Source organism: Callorhinus ursinus, unplaced genomic scaffold (genome assembly GCF_003265705.2).
Source record: "Callorhinus ursinus isolate GAN/ISIS: 27379988/994484 unplaced genomic scaffold, GSC_fseal_2.0 scaffold20, whole genome shotgun sequence".
Taxonomy (NCBI): Eukaryota; Metazoa; Chordata; class Mammalia; order Carnivora; family Otariidae; genus Callorhinus; species Callorhinus ursinus.
Genome location: NW_027397082.1, coordinates 32,297,536 through 32,317,295, shown reverse-complemented (window position 1 = coordinate 32,317,295; position 19,760 = coordinate 32,297,536). Strand labels below are relative to the sequence as shown.

Below are 19,760 nucleotides of genomic sequence, written 5' to 3'. Positions count from 1 at the left end.
CATTTTATTTGTTTGAAATAAAAGAATCCATTTTTGGTGGGTTAAATTGGGAGGTTCTGCTTTCTTGCTCATGTTTGAAGAAGTAAGCCTACCCATATTGGAAGCATAGGTAAGAACAGAGGAATGCCAACTTACGTATATGCTTGGATTTCCACCTTTCTCAGATCCCTCTGTATAGCTAAATGGCCTCCAAATCCAAAAGGACTTTATCCTTGAAATTTCAAGAATGACTAACATAATAAAACAAAATTAAAAAAAAAAAAAGAACGGACATTCTCATATGATGGTATATTTTCATTTCCTTGTTTGTCATTTTTGGTTCAATCCACAAATGTGTACTGAGTGTTCTGCTTGGTTGGCTGAAGGGGCCCAGAGAAGAAGGCACGTGGATGTTAACATGATTAGGAGCCCTAGAACACATGGTTCATGGGGAACACAGTATGTAAACCACTATGCCTCCACTTAGAACCAACTACATCATGTGCAGGAAAAATGGAGATGTGGGGCCTTGTTCAAAAATTATTAAGATTTCAAGACAGTGACAGCAGAACCCAAGCATGGAACATTTCTGAGTGGACCCTGTGCAACTGCACAGGTCACGGGCCCATGAAGCTGGCCTGGCCCCTTCCAGGTGGGATGAGATCAGTGCCAAACAAAGGCAGAGTTCAATATTTTGGGAATCTACAAAAACAAATGACCAGTTCTGATGGTTGGGAAACCAAGAGAAGGTTCAGGGGACCTGCTGGGAGTATGGATTAGATTTAATAAGACTGGAATTTAAAAAAAGGAGTTTTTCCTATATTTCCTATTGTTATTGTTATAATATCTGTCACGGAAGTTGTCATGAGGTGTTTGCTTTAACTCAAATACACAAATTTTACCAGCTGATATGTACTAAGTTTGGAGGATGATTATCTGTAATAAAGAACAATGGAAAGATCCCAAAGAAACTGGAGTTCATAGTGAAAAATCTCTTGTCTCCTAGTTATCCGGAAGGATTTGGATTGGAACCCAAGCCTAGAATGACTCCGTATCATCAAGTCTTTCTTTCTCCAAATGAAGAAGGGAGAGAAAAAGGAGAGGAAGACTTCCCAAGTTTGAGTGATGGTACATTATATTTGTTGTTTATTTTTGGGAGAGTGGATAGGCCGTGGTAATTTCTGGGTTGCATTCTTCAACTCTGTGCAACTTGGTCAGACTAAGAGCTTGGTGGACTTACTATAAAATTCCAGAGGACTTACTCCCCTTTATTCTTCCCCTCCTGCTATCTTCTTCTTTTTCTTTTTTCTTAACATATGTTGCATTATTTGTTTCAGAAGTACAGATCTGTGATTCAACAGTCTTGCACAATTCACATCGCTCACCGTAACACAAACCCTACCCAATGTCTATCACCCAGCCACCCCATCCCTCCCACCCCCGACCATTCCAGCAACCCTCAGTTTGTTTCCTGAGATGAAGAATTCCTCATATCAGTGAGGTCATATGATACATGTCTTTCTCTGATTGACTTATTTTACTCAGCATCACACCCTCCAGTTCCATCCATGTCATTGCAAATGGCAAGATCTCATTCCTTTTGATGGCTGCGTAATATTCCATTGTATATATATACACCACATCTTCTTTATCCATTCATCTGTCGATGGCCATCTTGGCTCTTTCCACAGTTTGGCTATTGTGGACATTGCTGCTATAAACACTGGGGTGCATGTACCCCTTCGGATCCCTACATTTGTATCTTTGTGGTAAATACCCAGTAGTGCAATTGCTGGATGGTATGGTAGCTCTATTTTCAACTGTTTGAGGAACCTCCATACTGTTTTCCAGAGTGCTTGCACCAGCTTGCATTCCCACCAACAGTGTAGGAGGGTTCCCCTTTCTCCACATCCCCACCAACATCTGTCGTTTCCCGACTTGTTAATTTTAGCCATTCCGACTGGTGTGAGGTGATATCTCATTGAGGTTTTGATTTGGATTTCCCTGATGCCAAGCGATGTTGAGCACTTTTTCATGTGTCTGTTGGCCATTTAGATGTCTTCTTTGGAAAAATGTCTGTTCATGTCTTCTGCCCATTTCTTGATTGGATTATTTGTTCCTTGGGTGTTGAGGTTGATAAGTTCTTTATAGATTTTGGATACTAGCCCTTTATCTGATATGTCATTTGCAAATATTTTCTCCCATTCTGTCAGTTGTCTTTTGGTTTTGTGGACTGTTTCTTTTGCTGTGCAAAAGCTTTTTATCTTGATGAAATCCCAATAGTTCATTTTTGCCCTTGCTTCTCTTGCCTTTGGCGATGTTTCTAGGAAGAAGTTGCTGCGGCCGAGGTCGAAGAGGTTGCTACCTGTGTTCTCCTTTAGGATTTTGATGGACTGCTGTCTCACGTTTAGGTCTTTCAACCATTTGGAGTCTATTTTTGTGTGTGGTGTAAGGAAATGGTCCAGTTTCATTCTTCCGCAGGTGGCTGTCCAATTTTCCCAGCAGCATTTGTTGAAGAGACTGTCTTTTTGCCATTGGACATTCTTTCCTGCTTTGTCAAAGATAAGTTGACCATAGAGTTGAGGGTCCATTTCTGGGCTCTCTATTCTGTTCCATTGATCTATATGTCTGTTTTTGTGCCAGTCCCATACTGTCTTGATGATGACAGCTTTGTAATAGAGCTGGAAGTCCGGAATTGTGATGCCGCCAGCTTTGCTTTTCTTTTTCAATATTCTTCTGGCTATTCATGGTCTCTTCTGGTTCCATACAAATTTTAGGATTATTTGTTCCATTTCTTTGAAAAAAGTGGATGGTATTTTGATGGGGATTGCATTAAATGTGTAGATTGCTCTAGGTAGCATTGACATCTTCACAATGTTTGTTCTTCCAATCCATGAGCATGGAACGTTTTTCCATTTCTTTGTGTCTTCTTCAATTTCTTTCCTGAGTATTTTATAGTTTTCTGAGTACAGATCCTTTGCCTCTTTGGTTAAATTTATTCCTAGGTATCTAATGGTTTTGGGTGCAGTTGTAAATGGGATCGACTCCTTGATTTGTCTCTCTTCTGTCTTGTTGTTGGTGTATAGGAATGCCACTGATTTCTGTGCATTGATTTTATATCCTGCTACTTTACTGAATTCCTGTATGAGTTCTAGCAGTTTTGGGGTGGAGTCTTTTGGGTTTTCCACATACAGTATCATATCATCTGCAAAGAGTGAGAGTTTGACTTCCTCTTTGCCAATTTGGATGCCTTTGCTTTCTTTTTGTTGTCTGATTGCTGTGGCTAGGACTTCTAATACTTTGTTGAATAGCAGTGGTGAGAGTGGACATCCCTGCCGTGTTGCTGACCTTAGGGGACAAGCTCTCAGCTTTTCCCCATTTAGAATGATATTTGCTGTAGGTTTTTCATAGATGGCTTTTATGATATTGAGGTATGTACCCTCTATTCCTATACTCTGAAGAGTTTTGATCAAGAAAGGATGCTGTACTTTGTCAAATGCTTTTTCTGCATCTGTTGAGAGGATCCTATTATTCTTGTTCTTTCTTTTGTTAACGTATTGTATCACGTTGATTGATTTGCAGATGTTGAACCAACCTTGCAGCCCAGGGATAAATCCCACTTGGTCATGGTGAATAATCCTTTTAATGTACTGTTGGATCCTATCGGCTAGTATTTTGGTGAGAATTTTTGCATCCATGTTCATCAAGGATATTGGTCTGTAATTCTCCTTTTTGATGGGGTCTTTGTCTGGTTTTGGGATCAAGGTAATGTTGACCTCATAAAATGAGTTTGGATGTTTTCCTTCCATTTCTCTTTTTTGGAACAGTTTCAGGAGAATAGGTATTAATTCTTCTTTATTTCTTCTTTAAATGTCTGCTAGAATTCCCCTGGGAAGCCATCTGGCCCTGGGCTTTTGTTTGTTGGGAGATTTTTGATGACTGCTTCAATTTCCTTAGTGATTATAGGTCTGTTCAGGTTTTCTATTTCTTCCTGGTTCAATTTTGGTAGTTGATACATCTCTAGGAATGCACCCATTTCTTCCAGGTTATCTCATTTGCTGGCATAGAGTTGTTTGTAATATGTTTTTATAATTGTTTGTATTTCTTTGGTGTTGGTTGTGATCTCTCCTCTTTCATTCGTGATTTTGTTGATTTGGGTCATTTCTCTTTTCTTTTTGATAAGTCTGGCCAGGGGTTTATCCATCTTGTTAATTCTTTCAAAGAACCAGCTCCTAGTTTCATGGATCTGTTCTACTGTTCTTTTGGTTTCTATTTCATTGATTTCTGCTCTGATCTTTATTATTTCTCTTCTCCTGCTGGGTTTAGGCTTTATTTGCTGTTCTTTCTCCAGCTCCTTTAGGTGTAGGGTTAGGTTGTGTATTTGAGACCTTTCTTGTTTCTTGAGAACGGCCTGTATTGCTATATACTTTCCTCTCAGGACTGCCTTTGCTGTATCCCAAAGATTTTGAACAGTTGTGTTTTCATTTTCATTGGTTTCCATGAATTTTTTTAAATTCTTCTTTAATTTCCTGGTTGACCCATTCATTCTTTAGTACGATGCTCTTTAGCCTCCATGTATTTGAGTTCTTTCCGACTTTCCTCTTGTGATTGAGTTCTAGTTTCAAAGCATTGTGGTCTGAAAATATGCAGGGAATGATCCCAGTCTTTTGGTACCGGTTGAGACCTGATTTGTGACCTAAGTTGTGATCAATTCTGGAGAATGTTCCATGGGCACTAGAGAAGAATGTGTATTCCGTTGCTTTGGGATGGAATGTTCTGAATATGTCTGTGAAGTCCATTTGGTCCAGTGTGTCATTTAAAGTCTTTATTTACTTGTTGATCTTTTGCTTAGATGATCTGTCCATTTCAGTCAGGGGGGTGTTAAAGTCCCCCACTATTATTGTATTGTTGTCAATGTGTTTCTTTGCTTTTGTTATTAAGTGCCTTATATAATTGGCTGCTCCCATGTTAGGGGCATAGATATTTACAATTGTTAGATCTTCTTGTTGGATAGACCCTTGAAGTAGGATATAGTGTCCTTCTTCATCTCTTATTACAGTCTTTGTTTTAAAATCGAATTTGTCTGATATAAGGATTGCCACCCCAGCTTTCTTTTGGTGTCCATTAGCATGGTAAATGGTTTTCCACCCCCTCACTTTCAATCTGGGGGGTCTTTGGGTCTAAAATGAGTCTCTTGCAGACAGCATATTGATGGGTCTTGTTTTTTAATCCAATCTGATAGCCTGTGTCTTTTGGTTGGGGCATTTAGTCCATTTAATTCAGGGTAACTATTGAAAGGTATGAATTTAGTGCCATTGTATTGCCTGTAAGGTGACTGTTACTGTATATTGTCTGTGTTCCTTTCTGATCTATGCTGCTTTTAGGCTCTCTCTTTGCTTAGAGGACCCCTTTCAATATTTCTTGGAGGGCTGGTTTCGTGTTTGCAAATTCCTTTAGTTTTTGTTTGTCCTGGAAGCTTTGTATCTCTCCTTCTATTTTCAATGACAGCCTAGCTGGATATAGTATTCTTGGCTGCATATTTTTCTCGTTTAGTGCTCTGAAGATTTCATGCCAGTCCTTTCTGGCCTGCTAGGTCTCTGTGGATAGGTCTATTGCCAATCTAATATTTCTACCATTGTAGTTTTCATATCTCTTCTTCCGAGCTGCTTTCAGGATTTTCTCTTTGTCTCTGAGACTCGTAAGTTTTACTATTAGATGTCAGGGTGTTGACCTATTTTTATTGATTTTCAGAGGGGTTCTCTGTGCCTCCTAGATTTTGATGCCTGTTTCCTTCCCCACATTAGGGAAGTTCTCTGCTATTATTTGCTCCAATATATGTTCTGCCCCTCTCTCTCTTTTTTCTTCTTTTGGGATCCCAATTATTCTAATGTTGTTTCATCCTATCGTATCGCTTATCTCTCGAATTCTGCCCTCGTGATCCTGTAGTTGTTTATCTCTCTTTTTCTCAGCCTCTTTATTTTCCATCATGGTCTTCTATATCGCTGATTCTCTCTTCTGCCTCATTTATCCTAGCAGTTAGTGCCCCCATTTTTGATTGCACCTCATCAATAGCCTTTTTGATTTCGACTTGGTTAGATTTTAGTTCTTTTATTTCTCCAGAAAGGGTTTCTCTAATAATTTCCACACTTTTTTCAAGCCCAGCTAGTATCTTTAAAGTCATGATTCTGAACTCTAGTCTGACATCGTACTAATGTCCGTATCGAGTAGGTCCCTGGCTGACGGTACTACCTCTTGTTCTTTCTGCTGAGGTGATTTTTTTCGTCTTGTCATTTTGTCCAGAGGAGAACAGATGAATGAGAAAACAAAATGCTAACAGGTTAACAACGTCCCCAGCAAATATACTGTATACAAATCAGAAAAGACCTGAAACCAGGGGAAAAGAAAGGGAAAGAAAGAAAAAAGAAACAGGAAAAAAAAAAAGAGAAAAAAAGATAAAAACAAAAACAGAACAATACAAAAAAAGCAGAATATGATCAAATATGATCAGGCTAGTGCATAGATCAGTGCCACACACTAGATTTTGGGCGTATTTTGGTCTGTTAGAAAAAAGTGCCTCCTAAAATTTTAAAGGAAGAAAGACATATATGTACAAAATAAGGGTTGATATAATGAAGGGATGGAAGATGACTGTAAAGATGAAAATTATAAAAGATTTTATAAAGGGAATTGATAAGATAAGAAGTTGTTTGAAAAAAGAAAGAGGAAGATTAAAAAAAGGGAGAGAATGTGATCAGGTAGGAGACTAGAACAAAGCCATACACTAGTGATTTAGGGTATATTTTTATCTGTTAGAAGAAACTGGATCTCAAAATTTTAAAGAGAGAACAACTTATATATATATGCCAAAAATAAGGGTAACTACTATGAAGGGATAAAATATGACTCTAAAAATGAAAAATAAAAAATGTTTTTTTTTTAAAAAGTGATTGATAAGATGTTGGTTGAAAAAGGGAAAAGGAAAAATTAGAAAAAAAAAACAGTTAAAAAAATTAACTTTGATGAACTAATGAATCATGGTAAAAAGAAGCCATGAATTCTATGTGCAGTATTCCCCTAGCGCTGGAGTTCTCCCGTTCTCCTTGATTGGTAAACTTGGTCTTGGCTTGCTGGCTGTTTGTACTGATCTTCTGGGGGAGGGGGTCTGTTGTCGTGGTTTCCAAATGTCTTTGCCGGAGACTGAATTGCCTCGCCCTTGTCCGTCTGGGCTAAGCAAGCTGCTCGGGTTTGCTCTCAGGAGCTTTTGTTCCCTGCAAGTTCTCGGTATAGCTTTGGAGGACCAGGGCGAAAATGGTGGCCTCCCAATCTCCACCCGGAGGAACTGAGAACTCGGCGCCCCGCTCCTTAGTGCGCCCCCAGAGAAAAGCAGTCACTCTCATCTCCCTGGTCTCCGGCCGCACTCCGTGCTCACCCGGCCTGTGACCGAGCGTTTCTATCTCCGGCGCCTGACCCCGTGTGGAGTCTCTAAACCCAGCAGATCCCTGTGGTGCACTCCCGCGCCGCTCCTCCTGGGGGAGGAAGGGGAGTCTCCCTGGCTCTGCTGCTTGTTGGGTCCCTGCTGGGGGAGCAGTGGCCCGGCTAGGCCGCGGATCACAGTTTATAGCAACCCTGAGCTGAGAGCCTACGCCTGGGCTCCGTCTCTGCAGCCGGCTTCCCCGCTCCGATCCCTGGGAGCTCTGCTGCACTCAGGCACCCCTGGTCTTTCTGTGACCCCGAGGGTCCTGAGACCACTCTGTCCCGGGAGGATTCCACCCCCTGCTTAGCCACTGGAGTGACGTCCCTCAGCGGAGCCGACTTCTAAAAGGTCCGATTTTGTGCTCCGCGGCTCTATCACTTGCCAGAAGCGGCTGGCGGTGGCCCCCTCCCCCGCCATCTATCCTCCCGAATATCGCCTCGGATTCACTTCTCCGCACGTCCTACCTTCCAGAAAGTGGTCGCTTCTCTGTTCAGAGAGTTGTTGCTACTCTCTTCTTCGATCTCCTGTTGAGTTCGTAGGTGTTCAGAATGGTTTGATCCCTATTCAGCTGAATTCCTGAGACCAGACGAAATCCAGGTCTCCTACTCCTCCGCCATATTGCTCCAGCCACCAAAACTCTTGTGAGTTTAAAGTGTACTCGGACACAGTGTAAATTACAACATGGACATTCATATTTTGGGTTTGTCTAGTAAAGTTGGCGGAACAATGTCCATCCTCCTAGAGTGAGAAAAATGGACTATAGAGGCTGGTACTAGAGGAGTGACTCGGTGGTCCAAGATCCAACGGTATTTAGGCATTTAGGGTACTATAATTATAGGGCATAGCAGTTAAAACTGGTATGATAGGTTGGTCCATATCTGGGCAAATCCAGGGCACTGAGATTGTTGGGTGGTGGGAAGCATGATTCAGTGTCAGGAACGAGGACTGGCTTGGGTCCTGGGTCCCTAAGCATAGTTTTGGGATTGGTGTCCTTTCTTTTGAGGAGCCGACATAAAAGGTAGGTTAGAAGGAGCTATTGGAGGTGGTATTTAGTTACCTAGAGCTTACACAGGTATTTTTTCTGTTTGGTATCTAATGAATTTGGGGGGTAGGAGAAAGAGACTTCTTGTGTCCATCAGTAATATTTCCCAGCTCTGAACATCTGAGGCAGGCAGGACTTGGTGGTGGGCAGTTAGGGGTCGGGAAAAGGCCAGCTCACATGGAAGTTGGTAGCATTGTCTACATATTGACTGTTTTCTGGCTAGAGCTTGCAAAGCTTGAGTGATGTTCAAGAAAGATTCAATAAAAGCAGCCATGATACACCATCTCCTGGCCCTTGCTGGGAGAGGCACCAAGGCCATCCTGACTGTGTGATGTGCTCTCTCTGTTAGTCCAGCACAACATCCAAAAGACGGTGCGGACCCTCTGGCAGCAGCTCATGGCACAGAGGCGGCAGGAGCTGGAGGACACTTTCAAGATTGATCTCTCTGTGAAACCTGGAGAGAGTGAAGTGAAGATTGAAGAGATTACCCCACTCTGGGAGGAGACGATGCTCAAGGCCTGGCAGCATTATTTAGGTCTCTGTCCACTTGGCTCCAGGGAACAGAACTGTTGGGTCTCATAGATGCAGACTTTCCCAAAGTTCCACTCAGGGCCGGGAGCCTTTTCCAACCAGATTTTTCTCTCTCATCCCTTTGGTGGGTGGGATTTATGTCACTGAAACCTTGTGAATCTTTGCACACAAAGAATGAACGCTTAGGTGAAAGGAAAGCCAGAGATGCAAGCAGATTCTAGTAATCTCTTAGAGAGAGTGGATGCCATGTCAGAACTCTAGTTCTAGTCTAGAGTTTAGGGTTCTAGGTCCTGCCGTGATATTCACCTACCAGCTTTGAAACCTTGCACCAAGTCATGCAGTGACCTGGAGCCCAGGTTCTTCATGTTCCAAGTGAAAGTTTTCATCCCTAAGATAGTAATGATCCTTGAATTCTTTTAGTGACTCAACATTGCCCCCTTCACATTAGTTAATGCAGCCATGGGAATGTTGTTTTAATTTTTTAAGATTTTATTTTTAAGGAATCTCTACACCCAACATGGGCTCAAACTTACAACCCTGAGATCAAGAGTCATACACGCTACCGACTGAGCCAGCCAGTCCACCCACCTGGAATTTTGTTTTTAAAGTGGTCATTGCTCCTGAACTATGGCTCATGTACTTGTTTTAAGTCTTCCAGTATTACAAAATTCACAGTGATTCAAGAGTTAGTTATTTCCATGTGTATCATCCCACATTGTCTGGCGATATAGAACTTTTATTTCATTGGCTTTCCAAACTGGCCCTGGAAAATATGTATGTATGCACATGCCTATGTGTATACATGTGTAATTTGAAGTCAAAATGTCAGATTCCATTTCAGGGAAAAGTTTAATAAGACGGGACATCTATCTCCATACACATATAGGGAATAAAATGGTCAGATAGACCTCAGTGCTTACAAATGGCTCTCTTTTTGGCCAACAATAACATATTGAAAATTCTCTATATTTGATGACCTGTGTTTTAAACACATAATCTTACTTACTCTTCATAACACCAGAACGAGGTTAGATGCTATTATCCCCAATTTAGCTAATTTGTCCAGCGTCTCACTTTGAGTCAGTAGAGCTAGGAGTCTAAGCTGGGTCTGGTGACCTCGAAACCCGCCCTATATGTCTTAGTCAGGAGATGGCAGTGTATGCTTGTAGCCTGGGCTGTTTTCCTTATTGGAGGTGGTTCACTGGACTTGTGCCCCTGGCTGGCTCTTTGAAAGCCAAGCCAGTTGTAGAAATCGTGTGTGCTCTCCTCTCAACTTCACCTCTGACAGTTTTTACTTCCCTGTTCCTAGCATCTGAGAAGAAGTCGCTGACCAGTCGCTCGACTGTGGGACACCACAGCAAAGTGTCTTCATGGAGTGGCAGCTTGTCTTCAGCCATGAGGCTGATGCCCGGGCGACAGGCCAAGGACCCTGAGTGCAAGACAGAGGTGAGCTCAGACCCCTTTCCTTAGAGAAGCATCAGGCATTTGTTCCAAACCCCACAAGTCATGTCTTCTCTCTCTGTTGTTTCTGGACATGATCCAATTCCATATTCTTCTGAGCATGGAAGGTTAGGCATGTGACTTCCCAGTTGAGACTGTATCTAGGGAAGCCAGGTTTGGGGCTAGCTTTAACTTGAAGTGAATATGGGCTCCCCTTGAACTCCAAGAGCAGGTGTTCCTTATGGCATTAAAACCCAAACCAGTCCTTGTTCCCACTCTCCTTTTGAGTCAGGTATGCTCAGAGAGCCCTAGCTTGCAGCTCAGCTGGAGATGTATGTGTGGGCTCAGCAAAGAGGGACAGAAACATTGGCACCTTTACCAGGAGATGTAGTGGTGGATCCTCTTGACTATGTGGGGCTGAATTTTCGTTTTTTGTTTTTTTTTCAAATTCATTTCTTTAAAGCTGCATAGGAAACCATCCTAAAATTCAGCGGCACCAACAATGAGTTTTTCTGATCATGGATGCTGTCATAAGGAATTTGGAACACAACAGGGGTAGGGAGGTGCCTCTACTCCATGAGGTCTGGAGCCTTGGCTGGAACCATTGGAAGGCTCATTTACTCACACGTCTGGTGGTTCCTCCTGACTTTAGTCTGAGACCTCAGCTGAGACTGTTAGCTGGAACACATGTACCTAGCTTCTCCATGTGTCCTAGCTTTCTGACAACCTGGTGGCTGGATTTCAAGGGCTAATTTCCAAAGAAGGGGGAAGGAGAGAGAAAGAGAGACAGAGAGATACAGAGAGAGAGAGAGAGTCAGGCGGAAGCCACATTGCTTTCTATGACCTAACTTCACCTCTGCTGCTTTTCTTTGGTCAAGACAGGCACAGAGTTCTGCCTAAGTTCAAGGGGAGGGAAATAGGCTCTACCTTCTGGTAGGGAAGTGGTAAGGTTCTGCAAGAGCATGTAGGACTAGAAATACTGCTGAGGCTCTTTTTGGAGAACACAATCTGTCATATTCTAATGTTGGGGTCACTGACTTATTTTCAGAGGCAGTTTATGGTCATTGAATGGACATGACCTTAGGGTCAGAAGACCTTGGGCTATTTACTTAACTTCCCTGAATCTTTATCTCCTTATCTACACAATGGGATAGAAAACTGTGGGGAATTGTGGGAAGGGGCTCCCCGGGGAGGTGGGATAGATGGTTGATAGACACATGACACAGCTGGAGCTCTCGGCCCATGTAACTTTGGAAAATGAGGTTGACTCCAAATACCACCTGCTCTGAATATGGGCTCTGCTGTTCCCATGGCTCTGTTGTCCATTGTGGCCAGTGACTGGTGGGAGGGCACTATCATCAGATACTAGGGAGGAGGGGAGTAAGGGCTGCCTGGGCAGGGGAAGGAGATTCTCCTCTTTCCAAGCTTCAGAAAGAAGAGGATTTAGGACGTCTGGGGAAAGAGACCAAACATAGAAGGGAAGACAGAAAATGAACTTGACGGGGCTGTGTGGCCACCTGGTGTTCAGTACTGAGGGTAGGCTGTGTCCTCAGCATGTTGGCTTGTGGAAAACCCTGCTCGGTAAGCTTGTTGACTGGCTGACCGAGTGAGTGAACAACTCATTTAGATTCGTAACAGGTGTATCACGAAGCTATTATCAGCCCCATTGTATAGATGTGGAAACTGAATCTTAAAAAAAAAAAACAAAAAAAAACAGTCAAGGGCTTTGTAGCCAGGAAATGGCAGTGTGAAGAAAGGATCTCCTGTCTCTGTACTGCCACACATGACCTTGGGCAATTCTGTGACCTCTCAGAGCCTCAATTCCTGATCTTACAACTGGGACTGTGTTCTGTTTACACTAGAACCTGTGGAAGCCCTTGGAAACTGCAAGGGCTTTAGAAATGGAAGACAGTTTCTGAAATTCCGTCTTACCTTATCAGTCCTTGCCAAAGGGAGGACCATCTCACAGGTGGTATGGCTGTGCCAAGCCCCAGAAGCTGGAGCATCCCCATCTGTGCCCAAGCACTTGCTCCTGACTAGCGGGGGTCCAGCCCCTCTTCCCCTGGCTTCATCCTGGAACTTCCGTTCCTTGAGCAAGTCAGCTCTGTCCCCAGGAGGTCAGTTCAGTCTGGCTGTGGAAGCTAGGGAAGCGACAGCTGGGATGCTGGACATGGGCATGCATTATATGGGAACCCTTGTAGGCTATGGATGTGCCTCTTGCCAGTCCCCCACCCCCTCCCAGGTCACTGTCATTGGCATGGCTCTGTTGCCTCTGAGTGCTGGGGAGACTGGTTGAGAAATGGTTCATCTGAAAGAAGCTGGAATAGATTGCAGTGTTTGAGGCCCTGTAGGTCTACAAATGGCTTGTAATAGTTTGCTGTGGGCTCACATGGAGAGATCTGGAGGCAAGAATATTTTAAATTGGCTGTCTTTGGTGAAGGCAGGCTGCTGAAGATACTGTCTTCCACATCAGTTGAGGTCTCCATTCATTCATTCATTCATTCACTCAACAAATATTTATTAAGTACTTACTTTGTACCCTGCTAAACACTGAGGCTACAGAAGAGAGAAAATCTGACATATTCTTTGCTTTCATGGAGACTGCATTTTAGGAGGTAAAGATAGACAGTCAACAGATAAATAATTTGTAAATATGGAAGGTGTTAATTGCAATGAGGAAAAATGGAGCAGGGTAAGTGGGAGAGGCTGGCTATTTACGTGAAGGTGGTCAGAAGCCCTCTCTGGAAAGGGGCGTGGGAACAGAGAAATAAGGAAGAGACTCTCCGGAAAGAGTGGTCAGGCAAAGAGGGGACCATCAGACAAAGGTGCTGAGACTGGCATGTGCTGGGGTGTTCTAAGGCAGCAAAGGACAGTGTGGCCGGACTGAAGTGGGGAGAGGGCAGCCCTGGGTGACATCTCCCTTAGCTGTCACCATCAGGAAGACCTGTGCCTTTCCAAAGCAACTCATGAACACTCTGTCACACTTAGATTTCTCGGCACAGTCATCTGGGCACTCAGAAGCTCGGAGAGATAACCGTGGCCCAGCTCTTGTAACTGCACATACCCAGAGCCATAAATGTCTGCAAAACACATGCACATGTGCACACACGTACATGCACACACCCTTCTCCCTGCTTCTGCCTTCCTGTTTGAACCTTGTCCCTCTTCGATCTGATTTAGTCATCCTTCCTTCAGCTCATATTATCTTGCGGACTTTTAAAAGACAAATTCGTTTTGAAACAAAATGGACTGTTTTAATTTTAAAAATGAACTGTGTCTTTGCTTTGGAGCATCCTATACCAGTAACTTGCTCTGGGCTGGGCACAGTGCCTGGTACATAAGAGGCTCTTGAAGAATGTGTGCAGAACTGTATGGAGCGAGGGAATAAAATGCTTTCCCTCTTTTCATTGAGATGAAACTCAGCAGCCTTCACATCCTGCATCCATCACTCATCCTCGCGAGATGCCTTTGTTGCTAACAGAAGGCACAACTTCTCAGGTACATATGTAGACTGTGATGTCATAGGAGAAGAGCATCAACTATCTGCCCTGGGGTCTGTTTAATTATTTTTAAAAATTAATTTTGATTATTACAGCTGATTACACCTCAGTGAGCAATGTAATTGATATTTTCTAATGTATCCCAAGGAACATTTTGTACAACACGCTTTTTGTTGTTGAAGGTTAAAGACTCCGTTATTGGTTTTTGCCTAAATATGCCCACATCATTAGTCCCTCCAGTGAGAAGGTCGCCATCTGGAAAAAGCAGCATGGAGACATTATTCAGGCACAAGTGCATGAAATTGGTGTTTCTTCATCTTCTGTCTCTCTTCTGGAAAGAAGAGGCTTGTAATTAAAGGAGTTGGTTTTGGAGGAAACATTATTCATTTGATGTTATTCCTTATCATGTCAGCAGCTGACAGCTCTGTAGCACTGATAAATTGCTCCTTGGAGTGAGACATACGATGTACCATTCCTAATTCCTTTTACCTATCTTTGTTTTCAGTGGAAAATGTTTTCCTCTTGGCAGGTTAGCTGAACTTTGGGGCAAGGCTGGTATGATGGATGTCACTTCTTCCTTTTCTTCTCCTGACCCCATCACGGTCCCCTCTGGGATCAGATGGTGGAGTCATGGCCTCTCCTGTGGTGAATGAAGGCTGTGGGGGTCAGCCTGTCAGACAGAGCTTGGGACCTCGGGCTCCCTTGAGGCCACCAGACACCAACGATGCTGTCCCGGAAGCTGCCTCCTGATGTCCCCCTTCAGCTTAGAGCAACCCATAGTGTGTACCCCGGCCAGTCGTTCCTCTTCCCAGCACTGTGTGCAACTTGCCGACCCAGTTTTAGACTTTCTTCTTTAACAGTAAGTTGAAAAAAACATCAGCAACTCCTGCTGGCTTCTTAGCTCTGACAGACACACCATGGCAGTGTATGTTGTTAACATTATGGCGAAGCAGGTGAGGGGTTGATGGAACCCTCTGGACTATCTTTGTAACTTTTCTGTAAATGAAGAATTATTCCAAAGTATGTAGTAGGCAGTCTTCCCTTTTTTTCTTTTTCTTTTTTAGAGAAAGAGCATTAGCAAACAGAAAACAGGCAGACAGGACATGAAAGGCCGGGTGGGAAGGGGCCGTGAGGATGAGGGCATGTGAGTCCTGTGAGCAGGGGGGTGATGGAGGCCGCCCCGGGATGCGGGGAGGACGCCATGGCTCATGCTAGATGTGCCCGAAGGGAGGGCTGAAGTAGTGGGGGAGCAGTCCGCTTCTGTCTGTAGGGGTAGGATTGGAGGTTAGAGCCCCGCTGAGAGGGGCCAGGCTGGTGGCTGTGGCATCATTTAGATGGGAGAGAATGGAGGCTGCAGGGGCAGGGGTTGGAGCAGTGGAAATCAAAGAACACCCAAGAAAATTCTGTTGAACCAAGGCTGGGATGAGCAAAAGAAGAGGGCTGCCACAGGCAGAGGCCCTGGACTCTTTGTAATCAGACAGTGAGGAGAAAGGACACTGGGGTGTGGCAGGTGTGGGAGGTGTGTGATTCTCATGCTTCTGTTGGATCTGCAGAGCATGGGAGGAACAAGCCAGAGGAAGGGGGTTGAGAGTTCAGGCCCACTTCTAGCCCATGAGAGGGTAGGAATCTTGCTGGGTGGGCGCAACTGCCTGACCTGTGTCTTGTTCAGCAAAGCATGAGCAGGATTTTACCCCATTTTCCTCCTGGGATCAGTGGTACATGTGCAGACAGCTCTTCCATGCAGGGGCCAGGTGGACCCCATCTGAGGAGGGAGTTGCACACTCCTGCCTCCAAGCAAAGCTGAGGGGCTTATAGAGGAGTAAGACCCTCTGGAGCAGGGCCAGGCCCGGTGTCCACATGTTTCTACAGCTTTCGGAGATAGCCGAGCAAGCTTCCGGTTGCTGTCTTCAAAGTGGAAATGGCCCAGGTAGGGAAGCCAGGGCTGTACGAGAATTAATAGAAGGGATGAGAAATCACCACAGCCGGGGGTGACACTCTGCAGTTGCTAAAGTACCAAAGACAAGTTCTTGGCAGGAATTCTCTGCCTAGCCTGACAAGGGCACAAAAGCGAAATGCATTTGCTCCAAGGTCCCTGGTCTCTAACAGCTGCTCCGTGGGTGAGCCCTCTGCCCACCAGGTACACTAGGGCCTTAGGACTAAGACAGTCCATGCCCACGCATGGGAACCAAGATCTCAGAGATGGGACACCTTTGTGGGCAGGGTGACCGCAGACTTGCCATTGGCTCCCTCCCTGACTGTGTGCCCAGGCCCACTGTCCCAGGCCCAGACACAGAGCAGCCCTGCCCCTGGTGGAGGAAGAGATGCTGGCTGAGGCCAGCAACTGGGTGACAGCTGAATGAAGGACAGCCCTGGCCCGGGTCCCTGGTAAGGGAAATGACATTTTTGACCATCCAACTCTGAGCACTTTACCCATTATCTCTTTTAAAAATCACTGTGGAAAGTTTCAAACATATGCCGCAGTAGAGAAAATAGTAAGATGAATCCCCATGTATCTATCCATCACTTCAGGTCCACAATGTTCGACTCATGGCCAATCTTGTCTCATCTCTATCGCTACCCACTTTTCCCCGCTGCATGGAATAATTTTGAAGCAATATCCCAGACATCATATCATTTCATGCATAAATGTTTCTGTATACTTATTTTCTCTTTAAAGAAATCATGAAACCCAAATAAAAATTGCAGAAAGGGAAGCAAGTGTGCAGAATGGGAAGGCTTTAGCAGTTACTGGGGGAGTGATCAAGCAGTTCCTAGTCTTTCTTTCTGGCATGTTTGTATTCGTCTCCTGCTGCTGTGTGATTTTGGTCTTGCTGAGGCTGAAGGCACAATGAGCCTCAGAGAACTTGGTGCCCCTGTCTCCGGAAGGAGGGGAGGGACCGACAAGGACACAATGCTTTTGAGTTTGGTGCTTCGGCGCTTCTGAGTTCAGGACATGCACGGCACTTATGGAGGAAGCCTCAGCTGTCACTTACCCGGGGGGAAGGTTCATGGGGCAGGAGAGCCCCAGGGCTGAGAAGGGATTTTTGAAAATAGAAAGAAATCGGCTTTGACATGAAGCAAAGTCAGTGGTGGAATAGCAGGTAGCAGCTGAGGAAGTCAAAATGCAACTGTGAAAACAGAAGTCAGAGTTCCCAGAGTCTGTCTGCTGTGAGAGTTTCCGTCAAAAATCTGTAAGAAATTTTAAAAATCTGAAATTCAGAAGATTGTCATGGGGACTATTTTACTTAAACTTGTTGTAAATTCAACAGGATGTTTTGGGCAAGAGAGAAAGGATATTCCCAGGAGATGAATGTGCCTTTAAGAGAAATGTGTGGAAGCAGGTGGCCTAAATTTGGGGGGGAATTAAGACACATGAGGACTTCTAAAATTAGGCCAGAGGACCTAGAGAGGGGTGTGGTCCTGATAGTACGTTCTCACTGGCATGGCAGAAGGGCAAGGAGACAGCCTCTGTCAGCAAATCAAGAGAGGAGCTGGAGGGACAAAGCCACCGGAAATCATAGGAAAGAGAAGAGTGATTCAGAAAACCTAAAATCAAGCACTTGATGAGAAATCACAATGCTGTGTTGTTGGAAAACCCCACTGTGTTCAGTGGTGGGAAAAGTCTAGTGAGCAAGTAATTAAATGGGACTGTGTGTGAGAGGAATAAAACCACTCGGACACAAATGCAAGTATGATTTAAAAAGAGACTTTGAAAAGTGTAAATCCCTCTATGGATGTGAGCACAGTGACTAAGGCCGTCTGCTAAATGGAATCTTGGTTTTTATAATTGCCGTGGGCAAGGCTGCCAGTGACTTACTTTCTCCTGATGCTTTTCCAGAGATAACTGACCCTAAAAATTGTGTTACTCTCCCCAGCCTGGCCTTTAAGCTCTTCATGGTATGTCTGGACTGGAATTATTTCCAGAAAGGACTTTGGTTATTCTCTGGTTGCTAGATGTATTAGGGAGCAAGAAAGGGAAAAAATGATGAGGTCCACTATCTTATTTCTCAAACCCTGAAGTTTCTTTTTTCACTGATGCTGAAGTTACGTAGCATGAATCATGGCCCTGGTCTTGCAGGAAGAGGTGTTCCAATGCCACACCCAGAATGGACCTTCCCAGGGGAGCAACGTATCCAGGTGATGGAGGCGGGGACACAGCATCGTAGGCTCATGGGAAGGCAGCCAGGCTGGGGCAACACCTGTGCACATGTGTGTACATGCGTGCATGAATTGCCCTAGAGGTTTTTTTCAAGTGGTCTGGGCACCCAACCAGGGTGCTCTCTCTCATTTCCACTGTCTCTTTGACATACTCGCACACGTGCACACATACACACACACACACCATTCTTCAAACAATTGATGTTAGAACCCACTCATCACATCATCATCAAGAGGTGACCAGGAAGGAGTTGGCTGGATCAAGAAACTCCGTATGAGAAGTGAACGTGGATGATAGGTCCCGACAGCAGAGGATTTGAAAGAGCAGCAACATCACCCACACAGCATTACTATCCAGAACAAGAGGGAAGGACAGTCACGGGTGGATGGAGACAGTGGCTTTTCTTTTTCCATTTTAAGGAAATCTTAAATGTTACTAGTCTATCAAAAGTCCTTGTTACAGGAGTTTGAAAAATAGAAGTAAATGAACAAAGCAAACACTGATACCTTTAATGATGTTTCTTTACCAAGTACATCATTTGTGAGACATCCTTATCTTCATAATAGAAGGATAATTAACATCACTAATTATCTAATTAAGTTCATTAAGCATCCACCAACAGTGCACCGTGAAGTTGACATTATGTTCTACTGTCAACAAATGCTTCTGATTTCTTAGGAAGTAATTAAAATGTAAATTAGCATGCATTTATATGCACAGGGGAAGTTTTGAATTAGATATTCATTTCAAAACTGCTTAGAGCAACATAGTTTTTGTTTTTTTCTTCAATAAAAGCAGACATTTTGCTATTAATGGTATATATTAAAGTTGCCATTCTGTTGCTCAGTGTTTGAATCATTGCCAGGTTAGAGTGCTTACATGACACAGAGTATTTAGTTGATAGGTTTGCTACTGTGCTTTGTGCTTTTGCTCTTATGTGATCATTTTATTTAATACATTGGTTTGTTTGTGTCTTTTGTGTTTAAAAAATCACAACTGATTTTTTTTTTCTAAAAACTTTCTGTCACTTAAATCTCTAGCTGACTTTTCCCTTTAAAGGTGTTTTAGGTCAAGTATTTTAACATATTCTTTCCGTCACATTAGATTCAGGGAATGTAATCAGTGGCTTGCTAAGCACAGGTCCCACACAGGCCCTTTCTTACGCAGGAAAGAGGGAAGCCACACAGAGCAAACTTGTGGTCCAGCCATCCTTGATTGCAAGTTCACATTTCTGGGCTTTTTAGGATGGCCCCTTGGTTTCTGATGAAATATTATAACTTAATTTATTATAATGAGATATTATAACTGTTGTGCTAAATACAGCAACCTCATCAGATTGGGACCCTTCCTGAAACATCACAGAGTCCCCAGACATTTGCTGGAAAAGAGGGTCCCAGGAGAGAAGCCACCATGCCCAAATCCCCAAGGTTCTCATTTTTTAAACAATCCCAATTAAATCCTGGAATGCCCATGTTTTATTAAAGCTCATGGTTTATTGTCAGAGCTCAGTGGGTGGGATGGCCACTTCCCCCATCTTCTAGTATGAAGATACTGGGCCATTTGAGCATTGACCTGATATTATTTGTTTAGTGAGGAGGAAAAGTCTCTGCTGATGATATTGAACATCCCCAATCA

General features: G+C 43.9%; 1 protein-coding gene across 11 annotated transcripts in view; it reads left to right on the top strand.

Annotated features, from left to right (window-relative positions):
- WDFY4 (WDFY family member 4) overlaps nucleotides 1-19,760 on the top strand; it is a 291,091-nt gene that overhangs the window by 136,895 nt on the left and 134,436 nt on the right. For all 11 annotated transcript variants that reach the window (XM_025880584.2, XM_025880579.2, XM_025880582.2 and 8 more), the window contains 3 exons: nucleotides 986-1,107; nucleotides 8,845-9,030; nucleotides 10,336-10,472. In XM_025880584.2, coding sequence (XP_025736369.1) covers nucleotides 986-1,107; nucleotides 8,845-9,030; nucleotides 10,336-10,472 — 445 coding nt within the window. The remainder of the gene's footprint in view (nucleotides 1-985; nucleotides 1,108-8,844; nucleotides 9,031-10,335; nucleotides 10,473-19,760) is intronic.